Source organism: Pseudopipra pipra, chromosome 17 (genome assembly GCF_036250125.1).
Source record: "Pseudopipra pipra isolate bDixPip1 chromosome 17, bDixPip1.hap1, whole genome shotgun sequence".
Taxonomy (NCBI): Eukaryota; Metazoa; Chordata; class Aves; order Passeriformes; family Pipridae; genus Pseudopipra; species Pseudopipra pipra.
The window spans coordinates 2,716,625-2,731,861 of NC_087565.1; the positions used below are offsets into that span (position 1 = coordinate 2,716,625).

The 15,237-nt window shown below is 63.5% G+C and overlaps 2 protein-coding genes across 2 annotated transcripts in view; both read right to left on the bottom strand.

The window, feature by feature from the left end:
• Positions 1-1,035, bottom strand: part of SLC12A5 (solute carrier family 12 member 5) — a 31,771-nt gene extending 30,736 nt beyond the window's left edge. Inside the window, exon 1 of the mRNA XM_064673735.1 lies at positions 933-1,035. Within this exon, the coding sequence (XP_064529805.1) occupies positions 933-966 (34 nt within the window). The 5' untranslated portion in view covers positions 967-1,035. The remainder of the gene's footprint in view (positions 1-932) is intronic.
• Positions 1,036-1,874: 839 nt separating this feature from the next.
• MMP9 (matrix metallopeptidase 9) lies at positions 1,875-6,491 on the bottom strand. Its single transcript, XM_064673754.1, has 13 exons — positions 6,206-6,491; positions 5,776-6,014; positions 5,272-5,420; positions 4,947-5,075; positions 4,693-4,866; positions 4,442-4,615; positions 4,167-4,340; positions 3,866-4,021; positions 3,507-3,777; positions 3,220-3,359; positions 2,975-3,125; positions 2,771-2,874; positions 1,875-2,475 (listed from the first exon to the last, which is right to left on the bottom strand). The coding sequence occupies exons 1-13, from the start codon at positions 6,347-6,349 to the stop codon at positions 2,366-2,368; spliced, it is 2,115 nt and encodes a 704-aa protein (XP_064529824.1). The 5' UTR covers positions 6,350-6,491; the 3' UTR covers positions 1,875-2,365.
• Positions 6,492-15,237: the final 8,746 nt, after the last annotated feature.

Below are 15,237 nucleotides of genomic sequence, written 5' to 3' on the forward strand. Positions count from 1 at the left end.
GGGCCAGGCCCAACTGCCCCAGATGCCACGGGGTGACAAATGGCCCTGCACCTCCTTGCCAGTGGGTCCAGCCCTACATTGCCCACCATGGCAGGATCCCAGACAGGGGCCCCGCAGACCAGAGCCCACCACCGGGGGCACAGCCCAGCCCGGGGGCCGTGGCGCCCATCCGGCTGCTCGCGCCTCCCACCCGCGCCCTTCGCCGAGGGTGCAAGGTCACAGCTCCAGCAGCACGGTGCTGCCGTCGGCCGGTTTTCTGGGATCGATACGGCTCTGGTGACAGCACAGCCCCACCGCCACGTCCCCTGAGCACCGCGAGGCGATGGCTGCCAGCTCCAGTGCCTGCGTCCACGGCAGCCTGGCAGCCACCATGGGCTGGCCACAGCCTGCCTTCCCCACACCCTCACCCTGGCCTGGCCACAGCCACCCTCCACCGTGGCTCTCCGGGGAGCAGTGTGGCCTTTTACCCACAGCCGACCCCCAGCCATAACCCCGCTTCATCCCGCTGCCAGTCCCACAGGAGCAGGGCCTCCTCGCTCCGACAGCCCCTGGGACAGGGACAGAGCAGGAGAGCTCCCTGGGGGAACAGGGGTGAACCCGGGAAATATGTCGGGATGAGGGGTCCTGCCCGGGCAGCCAAAACCCACTCCCCACTCTGCACCCCCCATATCCCGTGTCCCAGAGCTCCACGCCATCCCTGTTCCGGGGGGTCCACACCACCTCCGAGGAGCCTGACAGACCGACCGTCACTCCGCAGCCCCCCGTGGTGCCCCGACGGCCCGGCCCTTCCCATGGACCCTCCCCGCCGACCTTCCCCGCGGACCCTCCCCACGGACCCTGCCCTGCCTCGCAGACCCTCCCCACGGACCCTCCCCGCGGCCCTTGCCCTGCCCCCGGAGCCCCCCCGAGCCCCCCTTGCCCCCGGCGCTCACCCCCGCCGCCGGTGACGGTGAAGCGCCCGCTCATGGCCCCGCCGCCGCCACAAGTGTCTCCGGCCGAGGCGGCCGCCGAGCGCGGCCCCGCCGGGCGCTGACCGGGGTCCTAGTGCCCGCGGCACCGCCCGCCGCGCCGCCCCCGCGGCCGCAGGGCTGGCTCCAGTCCGAGCGGGTCGGCCCAGCCCCGTTTCGTTCGGCTCGGTTCGGCTCGGTCCTGCCCGGCCGGCCCGACTCGACGGGACGGGACCGCTCCGCTCCGCCGCGCCCGGTCGGAGCCGCAGCCGCTGCCGAACTGGGGGTGCTTGGGACCGTGCCCCAACGGGGCGGGAAGGGACGAGACCGCGCTCTGCCCCCGCCCTGCCCGGAGACTCGGCCACTAATTACAACTAATTATGGCCCTGGGGCTGTGGCCGCCCCACCCTGCCACGGACCCGGGCACCCCCGGGCACAGCCCCGGCCCTGGCCCCGCCGCCAGGCTCTGCGGCCGCGCAGACACAAACCGGGGCCGGGGGGTTTCTACGGGGTCAGCCCGCAGTGGGGTCCTGGCTACAGTGGGTAGTCCGGTCACACGCCGTGTCCCGGCCATGCTCCGCGTCCCAGTCGGTGGCAACCGCCCGCTCCTCATCGCCGGAGCGCAGGGGAGGGCAGCGGGGTCGGGATACCCGGAGCCACAGCCTGGGGGGCCTGAGAGGGGGCCGCGCCTGGCATAGGGCTGATGGCGGGTGATGCTGGGACCAGCGGATATCCTCCCCGGTGAGATCCAGTGTCCCTGAGGGATCCACAGTCGTTAGCACAGGGGGACTTGGTGGCAGGCCCCCACCCAGTGCCCCCTTCCCCACAGGTGCTGGCACACCCCAGCCCAGGGGAGGGCGATGCCCCCGGCAGGAAGGGGTTCTCTGCACCGTGGCTGCAGCCGCTGATGGAACACTCAAGGCTGTGTCCAAAGAATTGTCTTTATTACAAATGGGTGGGTGGTTGGCAGAGCAGGTGGTTGGTGGAGTGGGCAGCGGGCAGGAGTGGTCAGACCCCCATGTCCCGCCCCAGTGCGAACCCAGGCACCAGTTCCCAGTGAGGCTCAGCCCAATCTGGCATCGCTGGCTCAGGAAAAAGACAAATTTGTCTCAAATCCGTGTGCGGTTTGCACCAGGCAAACGCCTCTGTGCTGTGGAGCCAGCGCTGGCAGGGGTGACACAATGCCAGCTGTGGCAAGAGTCCTGCTCCCCATCTGGGGCTCCCTGAACTGGGCACTCCCAAGAGGTGACCCCAGGACCCCCTGTCCTTTCCTACCAGGGACATGGCGAAGCCCCCTCCTCGGCTGGGGCTGGCCACAGCTAGGAGGCCCCCGGGGGTCAGCCTGTGAAACGGGAGCCCGCGGGTTGGGAGTGGTGAGCAGGGAGCAGCGCCGGCTGAGCCAGCGGCTGGTCGGGCCCTCAGTGCTGGGGACACTGCAGGATGTCATACTTGACGTAGCCCACCCGGTCCACTTGGTAGCGCGGTGTCATCCTCCAGTAGAAGTCGCCCCGGCAAAAGTGGTACTTGTCTGGGCAAGGAGGGGGCAGAGGGAATGGAGGGTCAGAGGGGGGCTGGCCATGCGGGGACCCATCCCAGTGCCTGCTCGAGCAGCAGAGGCACCTGGCACCCTGCACCTTGCTGGGTTTACTGCCAGCCCCACTGCAAGGACCCTCTGGAGCTGATGGCGTGCCCTACCCCAAGGCCATTCCCCACACACCCAAGCACCCTGAGTCCAGGACCAGGGCAATGCAATCCCTGCCCACAGGAGGCTTGGGGCAGCCTGGGGGTATCCACATGGCACCCACCCACCAGGTTCCACTCACCTTGGTAGAGGAACACGTTGTGTGAGTCAAGGGGGACACCAGTGAAAACGTCATCGATGGCACGGGGGTAGCCCTTATCCACCCTCTGGACCTTCACATCCAGCCTGTGGGAGAGCAGAGCTGTGCTCAGGGCTGCTCAGAACCCCCCTCCCAGCCCCTTGCCAGGGGCATGGGCAGGCACTGCTGCTCTCTGGTCCTGCTCACCTCCAGTAGTTCTCCCCACTGAAGAGCAGCACTTTGCCACGGCCCCGCTGCAGGGCCCCCGAGATGCGGACGGCTTCCTTCCCTATACCCAGCTTCTCGATCCCCCGGGGGCCCAGCACAGTCTTCCCAGAAAACACCCAGAACTGCCGACCTGTGGTGGGAGATAAGTGGAGGTGTCAGCTGGCCCTGGGGGCACCCCGGCTGCCAGTGGCACCGGGGCCAAGAGTGGCGGGGGCAGAGCTCACCAGCAAAAAAGAAGACTCTCTTGGTGAGCAAGTCCTGGAAAACAGCATCAATGGTGGCCGGGAGGCCAGGCCAGGTGTCAGCAACAGAGAAGGCACCCTGGATTCCCGATTTCCAGAAGGGTGAGTGGGTCCAGTATTTCCTAGTAGGGAAGGTTAGCCATCCTGATCACCCCAGTCTGGCACAGCCCAGTGTCCCCTCACACCCCCAGCACAGCCCCCTGCTCCCCCACATCCCTTCATCACCCCAGCACTGGCCAGGGAAGGAGGTGCCAGGTGCTGCTGCTCACCCATCCTTGAAGAAATACAGCTCCCCGTTGATCTCCGTGATAGCGTCAAAGTTCCTCTCCATGCAGGCATCCCGGCTGGGATCCACAGGAATGGGCACAGCTGTGGGCTCCGGGGTCTCCTCCTCCTCCTCCTCGGTGGTGGAGGTGCTGCCAGCCTCCGTGGGCAGGGGCTGGGGCTCCTCTGTGGGCACTGGCTGGGGCTTCTGCGTGGGCAGGGGCTGGGGCTCCTCAGTGGGGGCAGGTGCAGTGGGCTTAGGGCCAGAGCCACGACCTGGGCAAATACAGGGCAGGCTGTGAGGCTGGGGCCAGCCTCATGCTGTGGGTCCCACGATGTGCCCAGCTGTGGTGCAGCTGCTCACCATAGAGGTACTGAATGCCCTGGACATCATCGGGGTGCAGGTGGAAGTCCTGGATGTAACTGTACATGGGGTACATCAGGGCCTCACGCACACTGGAGTGGTCCAGCCCCAGTGAGTGCCCAAACTCATGGGCAGCCACCAGGAAGATGCTGTAACCTGGGGGAAAGCATCGGCCTCAGCACCCACTGGGGCACAGTGGGACAGGATGTGCCATCCAGAGACCACGGGCCCCACAGTGAGTGCAGTGGCACAGCGTGGATCTGGGGAGCACAAAGAGGAACACAGGCATAGGGGACAGTACCTCTGTCAGGGCAGAAGCCCCACTTCTTGTCGGTGTCGTAGTTGCTGGTGGTGGCACACCAGAGCTTGCCATCCTGCCGGCCCTGGCTGGTGCAGGCACTGTAGGACTGCCCCAGGAAGGTGAAGGGGAAGACACACGGGTCCCCCTGGGAGTTGCCGCCGATCACCGCCGTGTCTGCAGTGCAATGTCAGTGGGTCTGGCCCCAGCCACACTGACAGCCCTGAGATCTCTCATATGCCCACCCTGCGTGCCACCCTGTCCCACCCCGCTGGCACCTCGGTTGGGGCAGAAGCCGTATTTCTTGTCCTGGTCAAAGTTGGCGGTGGTGGCACACCAGCGGTAGCCGTCAGAGCGCCCGTCCGTGGTGCAGGTATCGTAGGAGGTGCCGTCAAAGATGAAGGGGAAGACACAGGGGGCCCCATCACTGTTGCCATCATTGGTGTAGAGGACTGTGGAGCAAGGGGGAGTGAGGAGGGCCCCGGGCACTGCGGGGCTGGGCAGGGGCTGTGGCCAAACTGCTACTCACGCTCGCTGGGGCAGAAGCCGTATTTCTTGTCCCGGTCATAGTTGGCAGTGGTGGCACACCAGGGCAGCCCATCCTTGCGCCCCTCCGTGGTGCACTGGGAGTAGGACCGGCCCTCGAAGATGAAGGGGAAGTGGCATTCGGCACCATTGGCATTCCCATGACGGGTCTTCACCACTGCTCAGAGAGGGGCAGCTCAATGCCAGGCCTGGGGCTGGTGCCATCAGACACCCCGACCCGCCACACCCTGCCCTTACCTAAGCCATTTCCCAGCGTCCAGAATTCGTCATCATCAAAGTGGGCATCACCCTGGATGCCCCGGCCCGGGGGAAAAGCATGGGCCAGGAGCCCGTCCTTGCCATCGAAGGGGTATCCATCCCCATGCTCTGCAGGGAAAAGCACCCTCAGAGCTGGCCTTGCCAGAGGAGCCCTCATGCCCCCAGTGTGCACACAGACCGCCAAGCCCTGCTGGCACATGCTGGGGCAGAGGAACCCTCTGCAAAGAGATGTGGGACAAGGATCCCACAGGAAGGATATATCACCGGCCCCCTTCTTGCTCCCTGCCTGCCCACAGAACATCACCTCGGGTGCCAAACATGATCATGATGTCTGCCTCGCCACTGTATATCTGGGTGAAGGTGAGGGGGGTCACATCACTCCACACTTGGAACGCCCGCCTGAAGGCGTCATCGATCACGGCACGGTCCAGATCAGGGGAGTAGTTAATCACCCTGCAGGGATGCAGTGGATCAGTGCTGCCAGGTCCCCTCCTCATGCAGGAATGACCCTGCTCTGCACAGGGATGTGCCCCCATCCCAGGAAGAGACAGCAGCATTGGCATGACTGGGCAAAGCAGCCACCACCACCCTTGGTGTGGGGCTCAGATGCTCTCCCAGGCATCAGGGAGCAGATGCTGCTGCTGTACCAGCGTGGCCCTGGCAGCGCCAACACCCAGCTGTGCCAGCAGCACCAAGCCCAGACAAGGGTTGAACAGAGGCTGCTGCCCACCTGGTTCCTCAGGCTGTCTCCATCCCCCTGGGACCACCGCCCTGCGGGCAGAAGGGTTCATCTCCAGGGCAGACTCACCGGTACGTCAGGTCCATGTGGTCCCACTTGAGGTCCCCCTCAAAGGTGAGGAAGGTTCCCACGTCGGGGACACCACAGCGGGGAGCTCGCATGGCCTCCAGCGTGGCAGCATCCAGCTCCCCCGTCTCCTCCAGGCCCAGCTGCTTCTGCATCTTGCGCAGCGCCTTGCCCAGGGACATGTGCCTGCTGCCGGTCTTTGCCTCCGCCTCCGTGGTGTAGCCAAACTGCAGCAAGTAGCGCTGGGGAGGAAAGGTGGCCCAAGGGTGAGCGAGCTCCGGCACCCTCAGGCACCCATCCCAGCCTGGGCACCTCCCAGGGCTCAAGGAGAGAGACAGCTCTCAGGCTCTGCCTGCATCCCCTCGCTGCCACCCCGGGAGCCCCTTGAGATCCTGGGTGCTGGGAGGGGACCACGGGGCCATGCTCCCCTCACCTCTGCCAGCTGCAGATCCGGCAGGGTGCTGACCAGATCCCCCGGGAAGGTGACAACTGCCTGTGGCTTGCCCTGGAGAGGGGCTGCACAGCAGGAGACAGCCAGCAGCCCCACGGCAAGCGGGGCCAGGAGGAGGAGTGCCATGGTGTGTTGGTGGCAGGAGGGCTCTGGCTGTGCTGGTCCCCGCTGTCTGCTCTAGGTGCTGCCGGGCTCCCCGCTCCTATTTATGGGCCAGGAGGGCAATGAGTCACCCTCAGACCCCTCAGCGCCGATTCACTCCCTTCCCACGGTGACGAAACACAGACTCAGGCTCCTCCGATCGCTGCCTTAACTGTTTCATCACCTTGTTTACTAAACACACTGCATCCTGCAGCCACACAAGGACAGGATCGTGGGAGGGTGGCTGGGCAGACGCACTGGCCCATGGCACAGCACAGCACAGCCACCCTGGGGCTGCCCTGCACAGGGCACTGCCCTGCTGGCCCCAAGACTGTGGTGGCTGTGGGGACAGCAGGGGGTCACTGGGGGCTGGCTGGGTGCTCAGGACCCTGCAGCTGTGTCATCACACTGGTTGACACTGAGCTTGGCTGGCCAAGGGCTGATGGTGCCAGAGGCAGACCCGTGGGGGCCTGGGTGGGCATGGGGGCAGAACCAACAGCAGAACCCCTGCCTGAGCCCCAGTGCCTGCAACCCACCTACCCAAGAGCTGGAAACTTGGACCCCTACCAGGACACTGCATCCGTCCCCACCACAGCTGTATCACCCCAGTGGGTCAGAGTGTTTCCAGCACTGGAGATCCCAGTGGCTCCTCACCCCATGGTATCTCTAAGTCCACATGTCATCAGCCAACTGGCAGAGCCTCAGGGGACCAGGGGCAGTGCCTGCCCGGGAGCAGCTCTGGGCATGGGGACACTCCACCTGGTGCCATGGGACATGGGGGTGCCCTATCCTCCCTGTGCTGCTCCGCAGGGTGCTGCTGACTCAGATTCCCACCCCGCACAGCACAGACCTTGCCATGGGATGGTGTTTTCCTGCTTCTCCCAAAGTGCCGACGCTTGTGGGAACAGGAGCAGTGAAGGGGAAAGCAAACAGGGATGAGGAGCAAGGGGAAAACAGATGGCAGAGAGCAAGGCGCAGCGTCAGCGGGGGGGAGGGAGGGCTGCTGCAGCCCAGCAATGCTGCCTGAGACACAGGTCCCAGGCTGGATCCCCTGCCCCAGCTCTCGCTAACCCAGGCTCACAGGGCCCCACAGGCTCCTCGACTGCCTTTGTCAGGAGCATCTTCTTGTTCCCCTCATTCCTGTTGGTCCCTGTTCTCCTGGCTCCCAACAACCCCAGACTGTATCCCAGCAGCCACCCACTCCCCCCTATCACCCCAGCTCTGGCTGAGCCAAACCAGCAGTTCCTGGCCCAGCCAGAGGACAAGCAGGTTATGTTGGCACCCAGCACAGCTGGGGATGGTGAGAGGAGGGGGCCACACTCCCTGTGCCCTTGGAGAAGAACCCCAATGCCCAAGGGAGGGATCATCCCTGGGGCAGTATCACCTGCCAGGTGCCCAGTGCTGGCAGGATGTAGCTCAGGGCTACGGCACAGGGAGCTCCCAGTAGTGTGAGCCCTGACGAGAGGAAGCAACAGTGAGAAATCAGGGGGTTGCCTCACTCCCCACCACAGTCCTGCAAGAGCAGCCCCTGTTCCCTGGCGCAGGATGTTGCTCCACAGGCAGCCACCATCCCGTGTCGGGTGTGAGAAACACAACCAGCCAAGCATCCCTCACAGCGGGACACAGCCCAGGGACCCCACAGCCAGATCATCCCATTGCCCCCTCCAGCCTGCCCCCCTTGCCCCTGTGCATGGCCCAGCTCTTTGCCAGGCAGGAGGCAGCGGCTCCCTGTGCTCCCTGCCCAGCCAGCAGCCGAGGCAAGGAGGGGGCTCTGTCACAGTGCTCCAATAACCTGCTGTAGCTGATGGATCCTGAGGCATGTGGGGAGCAGGCACTACTCCACATCCTCTGCTCTCCAGGCTGCCAGGATCTCAGCCCGCAGCACAGAGCTGTTGATGGAGCTGGGTGCTAAAGAACCCCCGGGGCAGCTCAGGAAAGGTGACATTTGATGCCAGCTCCCGGATGCAGCCAGAGGGTCAGATCCGGCTCTGTCCTCTCTGTCACTGTGGCAGATCCCTGGGCCTTTCTCATGCTATTCCCATCCCTCATTTCCACCACATGCAGGAGCCACAGCTCCCACAGCGTGGGCACACTGCCATGGCACCCCCACAACACACCATGGTGCTGTGCTGCCTGGGGCATCCCACGGGCAGAGCCACGGCCCAGCAGCACAGAGCAGCACTGGCAGGAAAGGGACTGGGAGGAGAGTGGGGGCTTGGAGCAAGCAATGGCAGGAGGAGCCAAGAACCAGTGCCCCACACACCGTGCACCCCATCCTGGCCAGCCCTGGGGCAGTGGGAGCCCCGGTGGGGGGTTGCTGACCACAGCTCTGCCCTCGGCCTGGCCGCTCCCACTGACTCACGGTCCCACTCACCAGCTTCCTCCTGGCATCATCCCGGGGGATTTTCTGGTGACTCTCTGGAGGCTCGGCAGGGAGCAGGGCAAGGGCAGCAGGGAAACCCCCGTGTCTGGCAGTGCTGGCACCCTCCATACCAGACAGGGAACTCTGCGGGATGGGCTTGGCACTGTTGGCATGAACCCCATGAGAGGCTGCCTGGGCCAGCTCGATTTGGGAGCTGGGGCAAGGCACAGGTCCCTTGGCACGGGCACATGTGGAGTGATGCTGCGGATGGAGGGAGAGGAGGGCAGAGGTGACCAGGGGCGGTGCCACAGGCAGGGGAGGGCTGTGGCTGGCAGGGACCCCAGGAGCTGTGCCCAGCCTGGGCTGCCTGTGGCCCTGTTTACTCCCAGGACCTCCAAAAAGACAAGCGAGATGGAAAAAACCACACAGACATCCTCCCTCCCAGACACTGCCCGAGCCACGAGGCTGCCTGTCACCACCACTTCTCCCAAAAGGGGAAGGAACAGCCACCGCAGCCCCTTCCCACGCCCTTACTCATGGCCACCCTCATGAAGACCCTCTGTGGGAAAACTGGTCTGGGACCCCAGAGGGGGCTGGCTGCCTGCCTGTATCCCTGCCCTGGGCAGGGGCTGACAGGACACAGTGACATCTCTGTGTGGCTTCAGGTCTCCTACTGGGAAGTGCTGGTTGGGCCAGCAGTGACAATTGGGGATATTGTATGGAGCCAGAGCATGGACCCTCCCCAGCTTTATTCCTCTTGTGCAGGCGAGCAGGAGCAGGGTCAGCCAGGGAGGGAACAAGGCACCAGCTGGCCAGGGAAGAGGTCGAACAGCCGCAGCCACAGGGTGGACCAGGGTGACAAAGGTGTTGGAGAACTGAGGAGCTGGAGGGGAGAACTGAGGAGCTGGGCACCCTGGGCAGGGCTCAGGGGGGCACAGGAGGGGAGGACAGGCCCAGGTGTGTGGATGGCATTGGGCACTCTACCAGTGTGAGGGGCCGGGCAGGAGCGCAGTGGCAAGGGGAAGTGGAGTGGGAGAGAGTCAGCATCTTGTGCGGGTGAGACAGCACTGGGTCAGGAAGATCAAGCGCCGGTCACAGAGGGAACACAACCTGTGCAGAGGGAAGGGAGCACTTGGACTTGGCAGATGCCACAGGGAGAGCCAGTGCCACAGCCAGACTCCCCAGACAGCAGGCAGGGCACCAGTGTGTGTTACCAGCCAAGCCAAGCAGCTGCCAGCCCCCCTGCCCTGAGCCCATCCCTGCTCCTGTGCCATGGGCTCTGCAGCATTCTGTGGCCAAGGAGCCGACACCCCAGCACTGGCTGACCTGGCCTGTGGTGTGCATGGTGACCCAGGCATGGGGATGCTTGGCACAGGAGCAGGGCAGGGCACAGGGAGCAGCTCTGCGTCAGAGGCTTGGAGCCCCATCACTCCTGCTCAAGGGCTCCAGACAGAAACAACATTCCTGCACACACTTCCCGTATGTGCTGCCCCGGCGCCGGGCCCCGCGTGGGCTGGGACTGCAGCCTCCAGCTGGGCCCAGGACCCTTCCTGGCAAACCACCCCACGTGCCACGGCCCTGCAGCGCTCCAGCACCACCAGTGCCCGGCCTGGCACCCCTTCCCTGCCTACCCCAAGCTCTGTGGATGCACCTGCTCAGCTCCTTGCCTGTCCCTGCCTGTCCCTTGCCTCACCTGGGGAAGTCCCCACCCCTCAGCACCAGTTTCTTGCAAGCCTTTCATCCCTGTTTGCCCGGGGCAGGAGGTGGTGTTCTGCCCCCTCAGCCCCGCTGCCCCCCAGCCCCCGTGCTGCTGCTCCCACAGCCTCCCGTCTGGGTGAGGATGACGTGGCCGGTGTCACCAGGCGGCTCACCCCTCCCTGCAGGCACTGAAACCAGCACTGCCGTGTCACCACCCCTCCCAGCAGCAAAACACACATGACAGATCCCCTGGCTGCCACACCTGCTCCAGGCACACAGGTGGGTGGCACAGTCACCTCCTTGCACTGGGCTGGGACACCGCCTTCCGTGCCCTCCCCAGCCACTGCACACCCTGGGAACCCCTCCCCAGATCTGTTGGGGTCCCACCCAGAGCTCCATTTACCGGGCACCAGGGCCAGTGGCCAGCACAGTGACACAGCCAAATGCTGCAGGGGTCTTGTGCTTCAGGACTTGCTTTGTTGCTAACTCTGTCCCATCCCTTGACCCTCCTCCCACCTCAGCTTCTGCCTCCAGCTTTGACCAACCTTTGCTCTACCAAACTTTCCCACCTGCCGGGAGCAGGAGCACAGGGTGTTCAGGCAGGTGAGAGGGGCACAGGGTCCAGGTCACTCACGGTGCCTTTGGGAAGGGGGGGCTCTTGGGCACCCCCACGACTGTCACCCTCTCAGCATCCCCTTTGGGGTGACCTGCAGGATCAGCCCCATGGAGGCATCTCATGGGGGTGAGGCAGGAGCTGGGAGATGAGTGGGGCAGGACAGGGCTGGGTGGCCGCCAGCTCCAGAGGGCACAGCTGCTGCACCGCCATCAGTGGCACAGCACAGCACGGGTGGGCAGCGCTTTGTGCCTGACAAGGGTGACACAGGCACAGCAGCTGCCTGCTAAAACAGGAAGAGCAGCGATTGTGACAATGACGGGGAACCTGCCTGCCCGTGCCCGCGAGCGAGGGGACAACGCGGTGACAGGAACCCGCGGCTGCCAGAGACGGAGAGGCTCGGGAATAAGGTTTGTGGGGGTTTGTGGAAGGTGGAATATGGGCAAAACTGGTGGTATTTAATTGTAAACTGCGTGAAGCAGAAGGAAGGGCGGTGGATGCAACACGCTCGGGTTTCAGTAAAACGTTTGACAACTGTTCTAGAGCTTGCTGCCAAATTAACTCAGAGCAGCTCAGTTGTCAACACAGGCATATGGACAAAGCCCAGGCAGCCCGGGAATGGCACACACGGCCTGGCTGCCCTCAGGGAGCTGCCATGGCCACACAACCTTTCAAAACCAGGCATTGTGGAAGGGGAGGAAGGCAGCCCCTGGGCTGCAGGAGCACCGGGATGGAGAGGGCTGCTGTGCTGCCAGGGTGGAAGAAGGGCTGGAGAGCACCTGGCTGGGAGCTGCTCAGGGTGGGCAGTGACCCCAGACCCCAGAGCCTGCTCAGCCCTGGGGTTAAGTGACCTCCTCTCATGGGGCAGGAGGGAGGGGGACTGAGCAGAGCAGCCCCCCAGGACCAGTCATGGGCAGGACTGCAGGGCTGGCAGAGTCTGGGAGCCCCAAGGCAGTGCTGGGTACTGACCCCCCACTCAGGGGAGCTTATCTGGGCAAAGCCCGGCACAGGGGGTGAGCACAGGGAACGGGAAGAGCTCGGCACAGCACATACCCGAGGCCTCTGGGGCCCTGCAACACACACAGTTCTCTGCCCACCTTGTTTATTTTACTTATATTTCAGTAATTTGCTGATTACCATTTTTTAACTAACCAGCAGTGATGAATCAGCAGCACGGGAGAGGGTGGAAGCCAGTGGCCTTGGACCGTGGCTCCGAGGTCTCAGGGTCTGGGAAGGAAGCCACAGGTTCCCTCCAGAAGGGGAAAAAAAACATCCAGCAGCAGGAGCAGCAGTTCTGGCAGGCATGGGGGAGCCAGCTGTTTGCATCCAGCAGCTCCAAACGCATCCTGGAAAGGCTGCTGATGGTCCCAAAGCCTTGCGGGAATGGCAGCCATGGCTCCGACACGGGAGCAAGACAAGACACACGGGAGAGGAAGCGCATGGCTTGGCACGGGCATCGCTCTGGCAGTGGGCAGGGGTGCAGGAGGCTGTGGGACAGACAGGACACACAGGGAGAGTCACTCTGTGCCCAGGGCACAGCCACCAGCAGCACCTTCTAGGCTGGCAGGCAGAGCCAGGGCCAGCAAGCTGCCTCGTGCCAAGAGGACCGTGTGAGGATGTAAGTGGCCTCACCATGGGCTTCCATGGGCTCCTCCAGCCTCTCAGGAGCCACTGGAAGTGGCTCCTGCCTCTCCCAGGAGTGCCCTGCTCGAGCCCAAGGGTGGCATTATGGCTGAGGCCATGGCTTCAGCCACAGCCTTGGTGGCCACGGAACACAGGCATTATCCTATGGCACTCCCACCCACTCCAGGGCTCTGGGAAGTGGAGACCCCAACAGGAACAGACAGCACTGGAGGGATGCTGCTCCTTGCGTAAGTACCAGTGGCCCAGCAAGCCCTGGTGCAGGGCAGAGGGGCCAGAGAGAAGCCTGGTGGGAAGCTATCCCAGCTCACTGCAACCCCAGCATGGAGAGATCCCCCAGGAGCACCCCAGGAGCCTTCTCCATGATCCAGCATTGCTGGGAAGGCACAGAGCGGTGAGGCAATCTGGTGTGAAGAAAAACCATTTCCTGCAGCAAGGGCTGCTTTGCTCAACGTTTTACAAAATGTGCTGATGCAACCGCCCTTCCCAGGTGGGATATAAATACAAGCCTTGATGTGGATTCGTGCCCTGCAGCTACATAAACATCGCAGCAATGTTTTCTTGGAAAAGAAAAAAAGGAAACAAGGAGGAACAAACAAGCACGGATGACAAAATCACCGGCGGTGGAAGTCGGGGGTTCGGGTTGCAGGGGTGGGGGGAGAGGCTGAGGCTCTGCCCTGGGCACCGTGCTCAGCACAAACTCCTATTCTGGGGTGGTGACCGAGGCCACGAGCTCACAGAAGAGCTGTGGTGGGTCAGCAAACTGTGTTGGGGAGGGGCAGCCTGGAGCAGGGTGAGAACGGGACCCCAACCAGGGTCACCCATTGGCATGCTCTCACCCTGCCTGAGTGGCAGCTTGCCTGGCTGTATCTCCTTCTCAGTGCCACATCCAGGCTGGAGAGGACGGAGCTGTGACACCTCCCCAGGGCCTGGGACTGCCTGTTGGTGCAGCCCATCTCCCAGCCCACTAAAACCAGCTTCATATCATACCCCACCCGAGCCCGAGCACTTTGTCCTCCAAGCACAAGCACTGTGTTGTCTCCTCAGCCCATTCCCAAAAGGCCCTTTAACCTGCTGCTCCCCCCACTAAGGTATTTGGATGCACACCCAACGCGTGTTTTTGGATTCTCTTAAGCCTCTTGCTGAGATCTCTTTTGTGTTTTCTTTGGCTCTGAAGTGGTTTCAGGCTCGGAGCTGCAACAGCAGAGCATTATCAGTGAGGAGCTGTGCCTCCAAAGCCAAGCTGTGCTCTGCCTGCCCTGGAAATCCCCCGCTCACCCAGCTCAGGGGCACACGGCGTTTTTAAAAATAGCAGGTTACCCATCACAGCAAAGCTCTGCTGGGACAATGCTCCGAGACAGAGGACATGGGGCACCTCTGAAGGGCAACAGGGAAGCTCGATGCAGCTTTTCATGGGCCAAGCCAGCACTGTGAGGGCCTGTATGAACCCCTGAGGCCCCTGGAGCTCAGACTGCTTTGCCCTGGAGCCACAACCCATTGGGAAAATCCTTCACTTGTCTCACACAGCAGCTGACTGAAGGCAGAAAGAGGGAAATCAGCTGGTCTGACACAAATCCATCCCGTTCCCTCTACCTGGGAGGCAGCTTTTGCCAGGGGTTCCTCAAACATCACTCCCCCTCCCCGACAGACAGAGAGAGCTTCCTCTGACAGGGAGCAAAAGGGACTCCCCCAGCCCAGGCAGAGCCAGGCCATGGCTGGTCACAGGCACTGCCGAGCTCTGCCAGTGTGAGTCCTCCCCAGCTCCACTTCCCCCACAGAGCTGCTTTAAAGAGCAGTAATGGAGAAAAAAAAAACCCAACCCCTCAGCTGTCTCTCAGGCTTCTGGCGTGTTGGTGACGGCAGCAGCACGCGGGGACTCGGCCCCAAGGCAGCGGGAGCAGCGCTGCAGCAGCAGGAGCACTCACACGGCCAGCCCGGGGACAGCGCTCACCGCTGCTGTCTGCGGTGATGGATGAGGGCATAAACCTTTCAAGGATGCATTTAATTAGCTTGAAAAAGAGCTGGGAGGTGCTTGCGTGGCAGCTGGCGGAGCAGCTCCTCTGCCGGACACACGGTGCCTCCGGGGCAGAACATGAGGGACCCGCAGAACGCACACAGAGGAGCCCCAGGCTTGGGGGGCTGGACCCAGGGGCACTGCCTGTGCCACCCGGGAGCAGAGCACCACAGCCAAACGCTGCAGAGCGCTGACCCAGTGCTGATCCAGTGCCGATCTAGAGGGCTGATCCAGCCCCACACCCCCCGGCTCGGATTTCTGGCAGGCGATGTGTGCGCTCACAGACTGCGCCAGATGAGACACCGTCTGTCCTCCTGCAGTTGGCACCACCTCAGCACCATCCGTCCTGGCCAGCGACAAGGTGGCACTGCCCACCCCGACCTGCGTTGCAGGCTGACTCTGTCCAGGCAGCTCTGGACAGCCTGTGTCCCTTCCGTGGGGACCCAGCAGCCAAGCTCGGCCCAGCAGCCAAGCTCGGCCCAGCAGCCAAGCTCGGCCCAGCAGCCAAGCTCGGCCCAGCAGCCAAGCTCGGCCCAGCAGCCAGG